Here is an 18,441-nt window from a genome sequence, read left to right as displayed (position 1 = left end):
GGCTTCTCTGGAACTTCTTGGACTTCCTGGCCGTCGTCTTTTGACGAGCACGTGATGACTGTGGACAGGTGAGTATTTTGGACACGGATGCAATACTTCATGACGTGCTCTCATTTTCGACTCTGAATAACACATTTGGTGCAGAGGTGTGAATATTTTTGCAACAACGAAAAAGCGTGTTTATGAACAAAAACAATGATTGGATTGCGCCAACAGGTGAACACAACATTTTGCTTGGCTCCGTGCCGGAGAATTGAGCGTCGCTCACGGGTGTGAATACTTTTGCAACCCACTGTATATGCAGTTGGCTGGCAACCGGTTCACGGTATCCTTCCCAAAGACGGCGAGAGAAGTGACAGCTCGCCCGCCAGCCTCGTGAGCAGAAGCAATTCAGATTTAAATTCGAATAATGTTGAAAAAATCAATAAATAAATTCCAGAGGCTTGCAAAATGAAAAAAAAAAACAATTATGATTCGGAACATTTGCTCCTTATTTCCGAAATGGTCAAATGAACATGTTTTTAGTCAAGCTATTGTGGGGCAAACTCCCAAAAGAAAAGACATACTGCCACCTGGTGGCCGACTTGAGCATGACGTGCAAAGTGGGCAGAAAAGTCCCAACAACTCAAAAGAAGTCAAAACTCGAGTCGCTCAGTCCCTCGTGGAAAATAAAAGATGTGAGCACAGATTAAAGAATTTTAGTTTCGTAAAAGTAGAAAAAAATACAAATAAATTCAGCCCCTCAAATGTTTCCAGCCGGGGAATTTTCCTCTGCCTTGCAACGTGGGCGGAGCAAGACATCAACGTTTGTGCCAAAAGTGTTGTTGGGCGGAGTCGCACTTGTGAGAAGAAGGAGCCGAGCGGCGGCTTGCCGTCTTCTTGCTCATCCGTCGCCATGACGACAGGCTGCTCATTGAACAGCTCACCAGCTAATTAGCCTCGAGCAAAACCCAACAAACAACGCGCGTGCGTGCGTGGCCACTCGATTGCTTTGGTCTGTGCCTTGCCTTGACCTTTGTTTTTGTTTGGTTTTTTATTTCTTGCACAACATGCGCACGTCAGTCGAGGGCGTGACGTCATGATCATTGTTCACGCTGACCAATGAAAAAAAACAGTCAAAGAGTTGCACGCGTGAAACGGACAAAACCAAACGGGGAGACGGCGAGTGCGCTTTTGTTGACTATCGGGAAGGATTTCGTTTTTTCTTTTTGGTCGCTGTGTACTCACTTTGACGTCCACGTTGTTGAACTTTTTGGGGTGTTTTGCTGATAGAGCTCCAACAAAAAAAAACAAAAAAAGAAGAAAGAAAGAAATAATAAGAAGAATGAGGACCAATATTGTTTGGTGTCATCCAGCCCCAAAAGAGAAAAAGTGAAGAAGACAATGAAGAAAAAGGAACCAAAGTGAACTTCAGCTCACTCGGCGCTTTTGCTCAACGTGGGCCGTCCGGTCACAAGTCAAAACGCAAACGTCACCCAAAAGGAACGCGAGAAGAAGTCGAAAATGTCCGAAGAAGGCGCGAAAGCCGAGAGCGGCCTCATTAAACATGCGGCAAATCCTCAACGTATTGACATTTGCTCGTCTTCCAGAAGGCGGATCTGACTGATTAGCACTCAAGCTCATCAATAATCGGGCTGCCAATCAAACGTGACCTTTGCGGGTGAGAAAATGAGATGATGGATTCGCCCAAAACGCCATCGCGAGCACCGGTGACGCCGGAATGGCTTCTCAGAAACTTTTTTTCCAAAATTGAGTTCTTTTGTGCTTTATTGAGAGAGGAAAAGTCGACACACCCCTTGTCCAAATGCGGCTTTTGGGGATCGAAATGATTTCAAGAGGTTTCCGCCAACGATCTTTGGGGGGGGGGGGTTTAAAAAGTGAGGGAAGAAGAACAGCTGAACTTTCCACTTCAAATTCCCGCGAGGGTGTGCACACTTATGCAACCACACAATCACTTGCCCTTTTTGGTGTGCAGCTCAAATGAATGAAAATGAAATGTTTCATCTTGGGCCCATTGAAGACTTTGACGCCGCAAAGGATCGTGGGTCTTGTAGTGAAATTGTCAACAACAGCAACAGCGGGACAAAGACCGAAAACCTTCTCGAGGTGTCCCGCGAAGGGCTTCTTCATGGTTACTACACTCAGACTCGCGACGTGGGAGGCGCCCTTTTCCCCGATCGGAGCTGCACCGCTCGTCCTGCATCTCCGATCTCTTCTTCTTAGGGCGGGCGACATCGACTTGCCGCCTGTCGACGGGGGTTCCGCAGGAGCTGCTCCGGCCTGTCCCGATATTCAACGGACGTACAAGGCTTCGTCTGCAGAATCTGTTTGGGCTCTCTCCGCCTGCACGGGTGGCACGGGCTAGTCGTAGCGTCCCCACTTCATCTATAACTATCACCCCGTCGTCTCTCGCCCCCAACTCTACGTCATCCATTCCCGAGTCTGGCGCTTCTGAGGATTATCCTCAGGCGCCTCGAGTGATTGAACAACAACAGCAGCAACAATCAGAAAACAGACTTGATCGCGTTTTTTGAGCACAAACATGAGCTCCCAGTTTGGCCAGCCCAGTTGAGTTTTTACCTCCATCTTATTCCACACTTCCGGATCTTTGACCCGGCCGATGTCCTCCGCAAGCTGCCGCACCAGAGTCGCACTCGCACGCGTGTCCACCGGGGGCGCCGCAGGCCCGAGCGGGCGCTCCTCGCCGTCCTCAGGCAGCGGCTCGCTCAGTCGGCCGGACTCCATACTGTCGTCCAATGAGGGAGCGATGTCGCTGGAGGGGGCGGGGCTAAGGCGGGAGTCACGCCTCATTTGACCCTTGACGGGGGGGGGAGGAGTTCAAAATCAATTCCAATGAGCGCAATTAGCGGCGGGAGGGAGTGGCTAGCAGCGCCACGACACAATGAAAGTTCACGATGGAAATTGGCAGAAGCGTCGCAAAGGCGGCAACGCAAACCATTGATCAAAAAGTTGCTTTTTTGGGGGGGGGCGAATGTCAATCGAGGGGAACGACAGAAGAAATTGAAGTCAAAGGGAGAAAAAAAACAAAAAAAAAACGTACCGGCGGTGGCGAAGGGACGTCGTCGCCGCTCTCAGGAGAATCAAAGTTGTCCTGGTTGAGCTCGGTCAAGTCCCAGTCGTCCACGTCCTGCAAAGCGTCGCGACTGCGCCGCTCGCCGCCGGTTCGCTACAACGACAACAACAACAAAGTGAGCTTCTGGAAGACCACCAGAGACGTGAGAACAACTGCCCAAGCTCCGCCCACCAGCGCCCTCGCCAGACTCTCCAGGTTGACGGGCAAAATCTCGCTCTTGTGGATCTGAGAGGGGAGCGCCAGGAACTCCTCGGACCCGTACCAGTGTTCCCGGTCCGGACTGGCATCGGAGGACGACGACCGCTCCTGCCGGGAGGGGGGCGGGGCTTGCGTGAACCAACCAACGCACGACCGACACAAGTCGGGTGACGTGCAAACGCTCGCTCACCTTGCGTCCTCTCGGCTCGAGCGTCGCCCGCGGCTCCGACTCCTCCCCGCTGGCCTCCGGGTCTGAGGACGGGACCCGATCCCTGGCGGAGGAGTCGGAGTCGGAGTCGCCGTCGCTGTGAGCGCAAATTTCCAGCGCGTTGCCGCCGGACGCCGCTTCCGGCGAGGCTTCCGAAGAACTCCCGTTTGTCATCGCGCGGGCCCGTCGGCTGGTGCGAGCATTTCCGAGCTGTCGGAAGGAAGTCACGGTTGGCTTGGAATCCCCGAAACATTTTGAGAGGCGCGCGTAAGACTCACCTTCAGCTCCAACCGGAACTCGGAGCGGTCCGAAGGGTCCATGAGCTGATCCTCGACGGGATCCTCGAGAGCAGCGGAGGCGCTGTGGCCGACTTGGGAGGGCCTCCCGCTGTCGTCCGAGATCAGAGCGACTCTCTTCGGGAGCGACGGCGCCACCTTGCGGTTGTCGGCCGACAGCGGACGCTCGGAGGCCTCGCCTTGATTGCTGGCTTTGCGCTCTCCCGAGTCCGTACGCTTTCGTTTTGTCAACGAGTCTTCAGATTTCGCTGAAGCGCCGCGTTCCGACTCCCGCTTCTTTTCGGAGGCCGCTTCGGGGTCCTCGTCGAGCCGGCGGTTCTGGCCGCTCTCGGACTCGTCGCCGGGACTGTAGTCGCTCAGTTCGTAGGCGGTGATGCCGCAGTCCAGCGAGAAATAGTCGCGACTGCAGCGGATGGTCAGCTGGCCGCAATCGTCGACGTCGGTCAGCGCGTCGAGTCGGCGAGTCTGAAGGACGACAGCGAGTCGTGAAGCTGACAGGCTGCTTTTTTTTTTTTCACACTTCCACAATATTTCATGAATTTAAACGTAGCAGCTCACGGTCAAAACATTTTGGAGGTTCTCGTGAACAAAGTTTGCGACAAATGAGACCGGCGGACGCACCTGGTGTCGGTCCCGGTTCCGGTCCTGGTCGAAAGCTTGCAAGATGTCGGTCTGCCTGCAGAAGTTTCCGTTGGGGTCCTGCAGACCCTGAAGGAGCCGCTCCTTCAGAACCAGAACTGAAACCCGCAGCTGGTGCCAGAGAAGCTGCACCGTCCTGAGAGCGCAGAGACACGCCCACGGACGTCTTCAAGGTGCGCGCGCTTGACACGACGTGTTTGGGTGTCGTCGCTCACCTGATGTCTACGATGATGTTGACCGAGTAGGACAGAAGCTTGAGGGACAACTCCGTCTCCAGAAGGGCGTGGATCGGCTCCACGTGGTCAGAGATGTCCTCGCAGATGTCCTGAAGCACGCATTCGCACGCACACAAATAGTACAGTTGTCATACAAGATGCGTCAATCTTTATTTTGGTCCTTTTTGTCGGGGGACGGGGGGTGGGGGGTGTTTCGGGCACGCTTCGCCGCTCGGGACACGAGAGAAGAGTTGCGAAGCATGAAGTCCGTTTGGCAAGTTTTCAGAGAAATCAGTCAACGAGGTGGCAAGGTGACTCGCTTTGGCGGGGGCGGACGGGACTCGCTCCCCGCTTTCAGGCGGCAAACTGTCGCCGGGCCAGAATGGAGATTCCGCTCAAAATTGGAAGACGGCTGCGGCGCCAAAGCGAGGCCGGCGCGGCGACCGCCGAAGCAAATCGCGTTTCACAAACACGCCACCCATTTTGCGCCTAAAAACTCCAGCGCTCAACTTCGGGCGCGTTTTCTTTCCTGAACATGCCACCAATTAGCAACTTTGGTTTCCACGACGACGCCACCTCAATCTCATTTCCACCAAAAGTTCATTTTGCCCTCTCATTTGACGACCTTTATTCTTTCCGCCTCGAGCTCGACTTACTTTATTCTTCACAATCGTGACTTTCAGTTTTTCGAAACATGACAACGCTTTTGTGAACATTACAACTCTTTTTTTTTTTTTCTAAACATTTTGGAGGTTCTGATGGCCAAAGTTGTTCAGGCATCAAATGGAAGCGCTTAAGTCACATCAAAGGGCGGCGCGTCGACCTCCTCGAGGGAATCCAACACGCGCTCTCACCCTTTCATCTCAACACACCCGAGAACAAACGACGCCGCGTCAAAAACGACGCGCTGGGACGTCAAGAAGCGCCCGAGGGGGGTGTCGGAAATCGTGCACGCTTCGCTCATCAAAGCGCCGGCGCGTCGCTTGCGTTTCGTTCAGATACCTGCCCGCACGTGCGCACCTTTCATATGGAAATTAGCGCACGCACGCACACACACATCTGCTTAAATGAAGAGCTGGTCTGTCTTCTCCATCTCAACTCATTTGGAGGCGCTCACAGCTGCTGGGTGCACGTGCGTGTGTGTGTGTGCGCGTGTGCACGGTTCTGCTCACTGGCTGCTGTGGGCGGCAAACCGACACGCTCAGGTCGGCGCGCACGCATCCACACGTGCACGCGCCCCTGACACCGTTGACACGTCACCATGCGTGTTGCGGCGGTGACGCTCGGATGGCGGACGCGAGGGGCCGTCAGGTCGGATCGCCGTCCTCCGCCGTCAACATCAAAGGCGCAAAACGCATCAAAAGACGTGCCGCCATTTCAGCCAATAACCTTCAAACTCGGCCGCCGCCGTCAAACACGCGCAACCACGCGCACAAGGTCCACGTCTCCAAAGTGAAACAAAATGTCCAAAGCGGGGCTCCTCAATCGTGTTCGTCGAGGGCCGCCGTCCTGCAGGTTTTCCCGTCTCAGCCGATTCAAATGATCAGACGATCAGCAAGGTGTGCAGAAGCTCGATAACGATGGCTCAGGTGGAAAACGGGCAGGGCACCGGCCCTCGAGGAACACGATTGAAGAGCCCTGGTCCAAAGGCTCATCGTCACGCATATTTGCTGGTTTCCATCGCGCCAGTTTGTTCGAGTGAACCGAAATTTGAAGAAACAATTTTGGTAGCCAAATAAAATGAATATCAAAATGCTTAAAAAAAATGAAAAATGTGCATGTGCATTTTATAATATAGTTATCATATATATATATATACAGTGGCACCTTGAGATACAATTTTAATTCGTCCCAGAACAATCGTTGTATGTCAAAAAAATCAAAATTTCCCATATTAATATGGATTAGAATTAGAAATCCCTTTGTTGTCATTGTACTCAAGTGTGCAACGAGATTAGAGGGCTAAGCGAGTAATAACACACATAATTATAAAAAACATAAGATGATGTTAATAAAATCAATAGAAAAACTAATTTTATTTAACTCAGTGACGGTGAGCTGCGGCGTGCAGGAGGACGACTAATACGTAAACACTACAACACTTGCGTAACCCTAAAACATTGAAACACTTATTTCTACATATGTACAGTATACAAAATCTAAACTTATTCCGATCTTTTTTTGGCAGCTTTTCTCCATGCCGGATAACGGAATGAATAGCACTTTTGTTTCTTAAAGTTGTCAAACCATCCACGACTGGCTTTGAACTCTTCACTCCCTTGCGATGATTCCCCCTCCGTCTCGGCTGCTTCACGCTTAAGGTCTTTGAAAATGTCGCTGGCTTTCTCACAGATGATCGCTTCCGAAACGGCGTCGCCAGCCAATTCCTTCTCCTTTATCCATATTAACAGTAGCCGTTCCATCTCGTCATGTATTTCGGTACGTAATTTAGAAATAATGGCGACGCCTTTTGATGGTTGCGGCTTCTTTATGTCTTCCTTCTGTTTGATGATCGTGGATGTAGTGGAAGGATTACGACCATATTCCTTTGCCAAATTGACCGTACGAATCCCACGTTCATGCCTGGAGATAATTTTGTGTTTAATTTCCATTGTGATCATTTTCTTAGTTTTTTTTTTCTCACCACCTTTATCTTTGGGACCCATGGTTAATAACAAAATAGCGTATTATTTACCAAAATAATACAAAAACCAGCACAAAACACTACGAATCACAAGACGTGTGTAAACAGTGAAGCGTCAGCAACCAAACAGAGTCCGACAGTGTGACGTCACCGCAGACTGAGCAGGCAGGCGCGTTCGTATCTCAAAATGTTAGGACATAAATTCATGAATATTTCCTTTCGTATCTCAAAAAAATTGAATATTAGGACGTTCGTATCTCAAGGTAGCACTGTATATATATATATATATTTACAATAACTAATTAATCACAAAAAAATTCCGTGAAGACTGTTCTAATAGAATTCTTGGATTCTTGAATATGATCTAAATGGAGACATCTTTACAGGCATTTTTCTTCCAAACATTTCTCAAAACTGCCCTCGAGCGCCACACTCCAGCGGTGTTGGTTCGTAACTTAAACACGATGTTTTGTTCAGAGACCTGCTAAAGATGTACAGCTAATATGATACAGTATTTGCAAAATATGCAAATTATTTTTGAAGTAAATTAATCTGAGTTAACCAAGCTAAAATATTTAACTGAGTTAAAAAAATGTGGATTCATCTCCTGAGTTGAATTTTGACAGCCCCAATATGTATATATATATATATATATATATACAGTGAACCCCCGCTACTTCGCGGTTCACCTTTCGCGGCTTCAGTGCTTCGCGGGTCTACAAAATATTCAGGGGCATTGTAGTTTTGCCGAGCGGCACAAGGGGGCGCTGAAGCGGTTAGACGGCCGGCGTGCGCCGAAGAGGAGAGTGGACGAAGAAGAGCAGCTTCTCCCGATGCCCATCAGTCCACGCTCATCTCGTATACGTATGTACAATACGCTTCTGGCCATAGATCGCGGTTAGTTAGTCTTTGTCTCGCAGTAATTTTTTAAGTGTAAACGTTTTGTGGAGCCATTCGTGATGCCTCCCAAACGCTCTTTATCCCTTGGTGCATCTAGTGAACCGAAGAGGAGCAGTAAAGCTCTTCATGCCCCTGCCAAAAACGACGGACTAATTATGTTAGTGTTTGCTTGTTTTTGTATGTTTGTTTTGTTTTTGATTGGTTGTTCGTAAGTAAATTGTTTGGTAGAACAGTGTTCTAGTGTGTTCACTCTCTCTCTCTCTACCCGTATATTTTTTTTTAATATATATTTTTTTAAGCATTTTTGAAGGTGCGCCGCTATATATAATTTATTTATTTATTTTTTTTTGAAGGTGCGACGCTACTTCGCGGATTTTCAGTTTTCGCGGGTGGTCTCGGTCCCCATTAACCGCGTTCACTGTATATCGAACCCGGCTCCGGCCATCCTGTGTGGCGTTTGCATGTTCTCCCCGTGCTTGCGTGGGTTTTGTTCGGGTACTCCGGTTTCTTCCCACATTCCAAAAAACATGCACGGCAGGCCGATTGAACACTCTAAATTGCCCCTCGGTATGAGTGTGAGCGCGGATGGTCGTTCGTCTCTGTGTGCCCTGCGATTGGCTGGCAACCCGTTCAGGGTGTCCCCCGCCTACTGCCCGAAGATAACTGGGATAGGCTCCAGCACCCCCGCGACCCGCGTGAGGAGAAGCGCTACAGAAGATGGCTATATATATATATATATATGCGTGCACGGACGCAGTGCCTAAAGGCTCTCCCTTCCAGTGCCCTTTATGACTTTTTATTTATGTTTGCTCGGTCTTCTTAACACCAACTGTGGCACTGTATCGATATACCCGTCGGGGCATCGTGGACATTGGCTATCGATACAAAATGACCATCTCAGAGGAATTTTGCTCTGATCGCAAAATTCCTGACCAACTAGCGAGGCCGCCCGGCTCACCGTGGATTGTCAACGGGACCGGCAGGCGACGCGGACGACGGAGGGAGAGGAAGCAGAAGCGGGGCTGCAGGTCCGGTGTCCTACTAAAGCTACGACAGCAGCCCCACAAGCAACCACTGCCGAGTCTCAAATCCTGGGAAACCGCTATGTGCGAGACAGCTGCGTGATCGTCATCACGGACTCCTGGCTGCTAGCATCCAGCTAGCTGGGCGCTCGCTACATCGCGCGGATTGAACGAGAGACACCGGTAAGAGCAGGGGTGGGCTCTGTGTTTACGTGCACGAGAACTGCTGCAATAACAGCGTGATCGTTGAGAAGTACTCTTCCCCGACATCGAGTACATGCCGGCCTTATTTTCTCCCGAGGGAGCTAACGGTAGTGCCCGTCACCGCTGTTTACATCCCTCCCGATGCTAACACTAGCACGGCGCTCTCGCTACTCGCGTGCGTCATCGATAAACAACAGTGGGCCCACCCTCATGGCGTTCACTTAGTAGCGGGAGACATTCATGAGGCCAATTTAAAGACCGTACTCCCAAAGTTCCACCAGCATGTCAAGTGCCCAACGAGGGGAGACAACACTCTTGACCACGTGTACTCGAACATCAAGCACAGAGACAGAGCCTTCCCGCTCGGCCCCCTCGGCCCGTCGGACCACCTGTCCTTGCTGCTCACGCCTGCGTCGATCCAGGCCCACCGCAAAGACTGTGAAAACCTGGCGTGATGACGTCATGAGTGAATTGCAGGACTGCTTTCAAGGCACCAACTGGGACCCCTCGGATCATCAGGAATGTGTACTGGACAACATCAAGTTCTGCATGGAAACTGCGTCCCTGAAGAGGACCATACGGACCTTCCCAAACGCGAAACCCTGGATGTCCAGCGTAACCATGGCAACCGCCCTCCGATGACATCACGCTGACAAGGCCGGCTCATCCTATCGTCTGCTCAACAATTCCCTTCCAACTCATTCCACAATGTTGTGTGCTTGCGCACCCCCCGCCCCCCCACACACACACACACACGCGAGCATGTTTCTTACCTTGTTTCTTTTCACGCATTCAAAAACGAGAAGCTGCTACGATGTTGCAAACTTGCATGTGACCGTCACAGACTCACTCAGACTTTGCAAGCAAGCGTGTGCGTGTGTGTGTGTGTGTGTGTTGACCTGCTTCTTCCATTGGGTGTTGGTGTGGGAGGGGGAGGGGGGGTGGCAGCAGTTGCAAGTTATTTTGGGACCAGTCTCACCCCTCACACACGCATACGCACACACAAAAACACAACATAACAACACACTACACAAACAGTAACGCACTAAGACAACACTCACACACTCTGTGGCTCTTCCTCACACACACACAAAATCATGTATACAGTGTAATGTAACACTACACCATACACTTAAAAAAACACGCACACGCACACACACACACACTTGGTGGCGCAGTTTGTGAGTTGTGAAGAAGGCAAAGTCAGGAAGTGAAGGACACAAACTTTGACTTTGAAAGTCTTCTTGTTCCCGTGTCACTTGCAACATTCCTGACGTGGCGGCCGCAGTGACATCATCGTGCGCGGCCTCGCTACGGGCTGATATTTGTGCCACTGGAAACTGAGTCTGAATATCATCGATTTGAATGTGAATTGCTTCACCTGAATATTTGAATTGAAAAATGGATTCTTGAATTTAAAACGGAATAAATGAATGACATATCCACTGTTCAAGTTATCACTGGGCCTTGCAAATCAACCCAACTGGAGTGTGGCGCTTGTGGGCAGTTTTGAGAAAAATGCCTGTGAAGAAAGCTATTAGAACAGCCTTTGAATTAAATATACTTCATATTTGGTGATTTGTGCCTCAATTCCAAAATATAATTGAATTACATACGGTATTGCAATATCAGGCCTCAGGGGTGCCTCTAGGATGAGCAATCGATTCCAGATACATAGATCTCCTCCTCGGCCAATCTGGCACAAATATCGGTCCATAAAACAGCACCTTCATTTTTAAGGCCGTAAAGTTTTTCATTCGTATTGGCAGGCGCCACTGCACGGAATATAAGATATCTTATATATATATATATATATACCTATATATATCCCTATATATCTATATATATATATATATATGTATGTATATATATATATATATACAGTGAACCCTCGGTTATCGCGGTTAATGGCGACCGAGACCACCCGCGAAAACTGAAAATCCGCGAAGTAGCGGCGCACCTTCAAAAACGCTTAAAAAAAATAAAATAAAATATATATATATATATATATATATATATATATACGGGTAGAGAGAGAGAGAGGGAGTGAAATTCATGTTATAACAAAAAAAAAAAAATTATTATTAAAACTTATTTTTTTTATTCCCCAGCCATTATTTTTGTATTTATTCAATTACTTCTTTTTGTACTTATTTAATTACTTCGACTTTTACCTGCTGGTACGCCGTCCGGTGTGCCCTGTGAAATGAAAGGTGGCATTCTTCATTTATAACTGACAGCCTCGCGCTCCGCTCATGCCCGGGCGGAAGTTGTTCCTCTTCGGCTTAACTGCCACGCACGCCGGCCGGAGCTCTGGTACGGTCCGAACCGCGCGAAACGTCGCCCCAAATCGTGGAATTTTCATATCTAAAAATCTTCTAGTTAGACAGCATTTCAACTTTTCAGACAGACATTTGGTTTATGGCTCCAAAGGGACTTATCTATAATAGGAAGGGTACTCCTCTCAAAAGCAGAAGGTTTATCTCGTCTTGTTTATCCATCTTTGTCTCTTTTTGTGAAAGAGTCAACAGTCACTGAAATAAATAAGATTTTTTTAGATTTCAGTACTAGGGGGTCTTGAAGTCCTGAATTTCTGTGATGTTCTTAACACATTTAGGATCACCTGGTTAAGGAAGTGTCTCTCTAATCCAAATTCAATCTGGTATTTTATTCCTAATTACATCTTCAGCAAAATTGGAGGACTTCACTTTCTTCTTCAGTGTAATTTTGTGCCAACCAAATTACCTATCAAACTCTCCAAATTTGATCAACAGGCCCTGCTTGCGTGGGTATTGGCCTTTGTCCACAATTTCTCACCTCACAAAACTCTCCTTTGGAACAACTCCAATATACTTGTTCGAAACAAGTCTCTATTTCTTCCCAAATGGCACGAAAAAGGAATTAATCACCTCCTAAATTTATTGGATGAATTGAGCAATTCATGTCTGTACACAACTTTCCAATTCCTTTCAAAATCTTTCATTTAGTGATACGTGCCATTCCTAATGGTCTGATTCAGCTTATGGCAAACCACTTCAAATATAGTAAAGCTGCTCCGACAGATTCTATTTGAACACTAGACGGAATTGAATTAATAGACATCAAATGTAATAATCAGCATATACGACAAATTCTAAAATTGTGCCCAGAGGGAAATCTTTTTGGAATTCTCAGATTGTGGACGTAAATTGGAAAAAAGCATGGCTTTTACCTTACAAATACTGTCTTACTAATAAAGCCAAGGTGATACATTTTAATATCTTACATAATATATATCCGGTTAATTCCTTAATCTCCAAATTTATTGATATTAGCAATATTTGCTCTTTCTGTGGGAATGAAACTGAAACAATATCTCATTTATTCTTTGACTGTATGATCACAAAGCAATTTTGGGCTGATTTACTGCTTCATTTCTTTATCTGTTCTTAATCTGAAGGATATTGTTTGCTATTATAGTAACCCAAATGATAACAATTTTGCATACTTAATTAATTTCATCATTCTTTATGCAAAATTTTTTATCCACAAACAGAAATTCTCAAAATCCTCTCCCAGATTTGTGCCTTTCCTGATAGAGTTGAAATCCATATTTAACTCGATTAAATTAATTAACAACAAGAAAAGCAACAAGATATTGACATTTTTGAACGCCTTTTTCCTTTAAAAGCCTTAATTACATATATCCAGAGACATTGTTCCTGTTTTACTGTGTATTTTTATTTTATTTTATAATATACATTTTTTTTCTACATTCATTATCCCTCGCTGTGAATTCTATTTAAGGATGAAAAATGTATATGTTAGTTTAATACCTGAACTGAACTTGTGATACTGTTGTACTGTATTTAAAATGTTCAATAAAAAAAAAAAAGACTCCAAACCACCCAGAGGCCACTTCATTAGATACACCAGCTCATCACATAGCTTGTTTTTTTGTCTTTTAACTTTGCAATAAGCACTTTTAGCAAAACTCAAGTTACCTCACGTTTATTAGTTCTAAATTTGAAAGGATTTATTTCAGTGAGCGACACATTAGCCGACTGGTAGCAAGATTGAAAATCTCTGAGTTGCAATTCGAGCAAATGACCACCAAGTGGCGCCATTGCTTAATCTAAAGCAACAATGATGAGCAGAGAACGTTTTTCAAACTCTAAATTGATGTCATTATTGTTCTTATTTTGCGGATAGCAAAGTTAAAACAAAAGAACTTGGATTAAGTTGATTTTGCAGCACAGTGATTTGGTAATAATGAAAATAAAACTGGAGAGAGTTGAAATCAGCGCTTTCTGCCCCATTGCAACATGGTGCCTTTTCGCCGTCGGGGGGCAGCAAAGAGTCACTTGAAACTTTGCTCTGATTCGGCCACATCAACATTCAATCAATCATACGGATTCATTTGTTCATGATTTCATTTCTGAACTCATCAAACGGCTCAGCAAGTGGATCCCAAATATAAATATTTGATATAAACACACGTTGAACGACTGAAGTGTGTGAAATAAATTGCGCAAAACGTGAAAAGATGGCATAGAGTGGAGCAAAAGTCCTTGCGCGCATTTGCGATTGATTATTTGCACACTGATTGGCTCACGACGACTTTCGAGATGGACTTTTAAAGGGTCGTCAACTAATGAAGTGAAATGCTCTACAAAAAAAAAAAAAGAAAATATTTTTCGGCACGTTTGCTATCATTTGATAGTGAACGCACTCTTTTTTTTTTTTTTTTTTCTCCGGGTCGCCATCAACGTCATCAGATTGCTGATGTTCGAACGGATTCGTTCATAGCAGACAAGATTTGTTTTGGTTCTTTTGTGAACGGACATCATTCAACGAGTGTCAGGACACTCCGAAGAAGGCGAAAGACTCGCCGAAACATGTCAGGTTACAAAAACAATCTTGTCGGCTCGAAATGTATCCGTTCAAACGTAGATGAGAAGAAAACGACGACAAAATGAACTGAATTCAACTCCAGATACCAATGTGTTGTTTTTGGGCCACTAAACTGAAAAAAGGTCCGAATATTTGGAGCGCCGAGTTCAAAATCTTAGCAACAGTCGAGCGCACAAATGTAGACGAGAATTGCGCTAACTGTGCGCAACCGCAAACAAGAAATCAAGTCCAAGCGATAATCGGTCATCAGATTACTTTGGCAAGTAGACGGTGGCAACAACAACTTCAAAAGTAGTTGCCTTGAAAAGCAGTCCTCAGTAGAGGAAACGAGTCTCTTTGAAACGACAATTGATGATGATTCCAAATTTTAGGAAGTTGGAAGAAAAAAAAAAAAGGCAGGCATGAACTTGCTTACCTTGAGCTGCAGCAAGTGCGTGTCCACGTGCCGGTTGTCGTCGTCTTGCGCCACCGAGCGCGTCAGTCGGGTCACGCGGGCGGCGCTGGCGCGAAGCCACGCCTCCGTTTGCGGCAGGTGAAGCAACACCTGCCAGTCGGCGTACGCCTGCACCGGCGGCGGCCGCCTCTCGTCGGGCCTGGCGAAGAAGGGGCGGGGTCAGCGTCATCGCAACCTTCATCATCGTCGTCTTCATTTTCAACATCATTTTTATCTTTGTCACGATCATCTTTTTCAATTTTATTCTTCTCATCATCATCCATCCATTCTCTGTACCGCTTGTCCTCGCGAGGGTCGCGGCGGGCGCTGGAGCCTATCCCAGCTATCTTCAGGCTGTAGGCGGGGCTACACCCCGAACGGGTTGCCAGCCAATCGCAGGGCACGCAGAGACAAACACATCTTCATCATTCTCATCTCCTTTTTTTTTTTTTTTACCTGCGGCCGCCGTCGGCCTCCGCCGTCGTTTTTCCCATTGCAGGTCGGGCGAATGACGGCCCCTCCTGGTCCGGAGTGGGCGTGGCGGCGATAAGCATGGGAGAAGGCGGCTCGGGGGTCAAAGGTAACAAGGCCACCGCACTCATGTTGACGAAGAGGACGAGGTGACTGGCAGCGGCACCGCTGGCTGCTGTTCATGGGCGGAGCCTGCAGCGTCACAAACGACCAATGGTGAGTCAGCATGACCTCCCTCAAGGCAACGTCAAGCGCGGATGATGTCGTTCGCGCCGCACGATGGCTGGAACGATTCGATTCGGAATCGTTTGTTCTGGCGGGGATGTCGCCAATCGGCCTCGGGACGCATGACGACGTGACGTGATGTCATCTCAAAACGACGAGCCGCACCATTGTCCACAAAGCGCACACACCAGCGACTGGAAATGACGTCATCGGTGCGTCCTACTCAGCGGAAATGGCGCGAGCTCCACTTGCACACGCCGGACGCCAGACGACAGGCGTGCGGGCGTCGGAGGACGCGAGGGTCCCCAGAGTTTCCGGTGTCGCCGCCACGTGAACGATGCGAGACGACGACGGCGCTCGCCGAGGGTGCGGTGACGTCACTTCTCGGTGAGCGTGTCGGGGTGACGCGTCGATGCCAAATCGTTTCATGATGTCATCAGTCCATTTGAAAAGAGAACAACATCGAGCGGAGGATTTCGAAAAACGTCCGCCGACTGAAAAGAATGCAAGCGAGTTCCGCCCCTTGTGCTGCTCTCATCTTGACCACATGGGGGCAGTTCCGAGTCCCAGGACATGCCATTGACTCGTCCATTCCATCCCGCCCATCATATGGCGTGCACTGCCTCGAATTTATGCGGACTTCGAAAGAACGTCGCTTGCGGCTTATCAGCGCAGAGGAGAAGTTTGATTGTCGGTCTAGGTTTTGCCAAACCTTTTGTTTTCAGTCCGCTGCGCCGCAACATCGATGCTAATTAGCATTAAGCTAGCACTTACCTGATGGATACATCTCGTCAGCCCACAAGCAAAATTGCTTTCTGTCATAACGTCAATTTGAAAAGATAGATTGAAAAATGTTCAATACGTCCCGCTGATGTCATCGTTCAAGGTGGAACGCAGGGGGGTGTGCTCACTTTAGGTTTTTTTCCATTCTTGTTTTTTGGCAACAAGTTTAAACTCTATTTCAAACGATATCCGTTTGTCTGCTTGCGTCATCGGCGTGACGGACCACGTTAGCTCGTGGGATTTCATGAAGTTCTGAACGTTATTTCAATATTCGCTGGAGGCGTGCTTCGTTTTTGTCGCCTCTTGGGAGCCGTGACCCCGCCCAGTCAGCCTAACGTGACCCCAATGCGGAGCGAAGGCTCGACAAACGGCACGCCGCAGCGCACGCGGGCAAAACTTTTGCGCCACGAGTGCAAGGCGTCGCCCTGCGCAGGTGGCCTCGACGCGGCACCAGAACAAAGCTGACGGAGGAGTCACCCCACCCTTGGCCCGCCACCCCTTTTGACTCCACCGCCTTTGCGACGTTCACGTGCACTTTTTCCCGAAGGCACCTTCACGCACACATCAAAACACGAAAAGATAAGTACGTACCACTTCTGCTGCAGGCTCCTCGCTCTTCACCGTAATCGAGTAATCGAGTGATGCTGTGATGCTGGTCCGCGGTCGCACGGACGGACGGGATGGATGGATTGAGGGAAGACGAAGGAAGAAAGGACGGATGGCGGGGGAGGCGCCTCCCTCGGCGCTCAGGTCAGTCCCACTGCGGTGCGAGCAGCCACGATGCGAATGCTAACACTTAGCTAAGCGATGATGCAGCACCTTCAGGATGGGAAACACCAGCAAGGGGAGGGGGATACGGGGAAGCGCGAGAGAGAGAGAGAGAGAGAGAGAAGATGGGGACTCCTGTTGTCTTGGTAACTGGAGAGGATGGGATGGAAAGGGCGGGACTCAGCTTTGATCGTTTGGCAGGGTGCGCCGCTCCTCTCCGTGAGGAGAATTGGAGGAGGGCGGGGGTCGAACGAACGGGTCAGCCTCCCACTCTTCCGTCACTAATCTGGGGCAACAGCAGCGCCCTCTGCTGCACGACATGACAACTACAAAAACACAGGAGGGCAGGACAAGGAAACTTTTTGGCCACATTTGATTCTTCAATTGGACAAAATGCAGCACGACACAAAACCATGAAAATAATTTTTCCACGTGTGTGTAAAATTGCTTGTGTCAATCGTGAAATCGTTTTGTGTGAATGCGATTTTTCATTGGTTAGATTAAAAAAAAGCACAATATTTTGTCCCACTGTTCTTTGTTTTTCAAGTTCTTCTTTCATTCATCACGATAAGCACCAGGCTGAAAGCACAAAGGAAAGAACTCAAATACATTTTTGTGTTTGACACAACGACAAATGAAATAGCCAAATGCACCACCGCAGGTACAAGAAAAACCATACGCTAGGGTCGGGTGGAACTGGGGCTGGGCGATAAACCGACAATTTACCGTTACCGAAATGTATTACAATGACCGAAATCATTTTGCCCATTGGGTGTTTAAAAAAAAAGAAAAGCCTTTTCTGTCTGCGGCAATGTTCATGCCCCTTTAAGACGACGACAGCGCCTCTAGTCACGTGACTCCACCAGTCTGAGAAAGAAAACAGACGTCGCTGTCGTAACTGGCGATTCAAATCCAGAAGCTTTTTCACCACCCACAACACAACCATGCTGTGCTGAAAGTTCAAAGTGAGAAGCAAGGTTGGACAAGTGACAACAGCCCATTAACGGAGGCGACACCAAACGAGAGAACATCTCAGAGGTGGACGCGATAGCCTAGCACATAGCTAAAGATAAAGCTCCTCTAGTTCCAGTGGCGCGCACAGAATTTACACGCTTCATGAAAGCCGTATTTCCCGATATGGACTCCATCGGGCCGGGAGCTTAGACATGTCGAGCATTTTGCATCTACATCCGACTTGTGGTCGGGTCGCAACATGGATCCCTGATTGATCCTGACTGTGCATTACATAGACGACAAGTGGCGCCTACGCACCAGAGTACTCGAGACGGCGCATTTTCCCCGATGATGCACACGCGTTTATTTGGCTTGCATTGACATTTTCTTTAGCATTTTTTTAATTTGGCATTATTTACATCATGACAGCATCTTGGCGCAATCTATTTGCAGAAAAAGATTTTGCAAGAGGTACCCTTTTTCTTTGTGACCTT

The 18,441-nt window shown here is 48.1% G+C and overlaps 1 protein-coding gene across 1 annotated transcript in view; it reads right to left on the bottom strand.

The window, feature by feature from the left end:
* The window catches only part of LOC148342489 (A-kinase anchor protein 6-like), a 43,630-nt gene extending 25,874 nt beyond the window's left edge, over positions 1-17,756 (bottom strand). The window contains exons 1-10 of the mRNA XM_088304968.1: positions 16,817-17,756; positions 15,203-15,409; positions 14,729-14,906; positions 4,651-4,760; positions 4,418-4,571; positions 3,779-4,261; positions 3,483-3,710; positions 3,266-3,400; positions 3,062-3,187; positions 2,581-2,817 (exon numbers count right to left, since the gene is read on the bottom strand). Coding sequence (XP_088161094.1) covers positions 2,581-2,817; positions 3,062-3,187; positions 3,266-3,400; positions 3,483-3,710; positions 3,779-4,261; positions 4,418-4,571; positions 4,651-4,760; positions 14,729-14,906; positions 15,203-15,348 — 1,797 coding nt within the window. The 5' untranslated portion in view covers positions 15,349-15,409; positions 16,817-17,756. The remainder of the gene's footprint in view (positions 1-2,580; positions 2,818-3,061; positions 3,188-3,265; positions 3,401-3,482; positions 3,711-3,778; positions 4,262-4,417; positions 4,572-4,650; positions 4,761-14,728; positions 14,907-15,202; positions 15,410-16,816) is intronic.
* Positions 17,757-18,441: the final 685 nt, after the last annotated feature.

The sequence above is a fragment of the Idiotropiscis lumnitzeri genome, chromosome 1 (genome assembly GCF_059441095.1).
Source record: "Idiotropiscis lumnitzeri isolate Australia: NSW breed Sydney's pygmy pipehorse chromosome 1, RoL_Ilum_1.0, whole genome shotgun sequence".
Classification (NCBI taxonomy): Eukaryota; Metazoa; Chordata; class Actinopteri; order Syngnathiformes; family Syngnathidae; genus Idiotropiscis; species Idiotropiscis lumnitzeri.
This window is presented reverse-complemented; position numbering and strand designations above follow the sequence as displayed.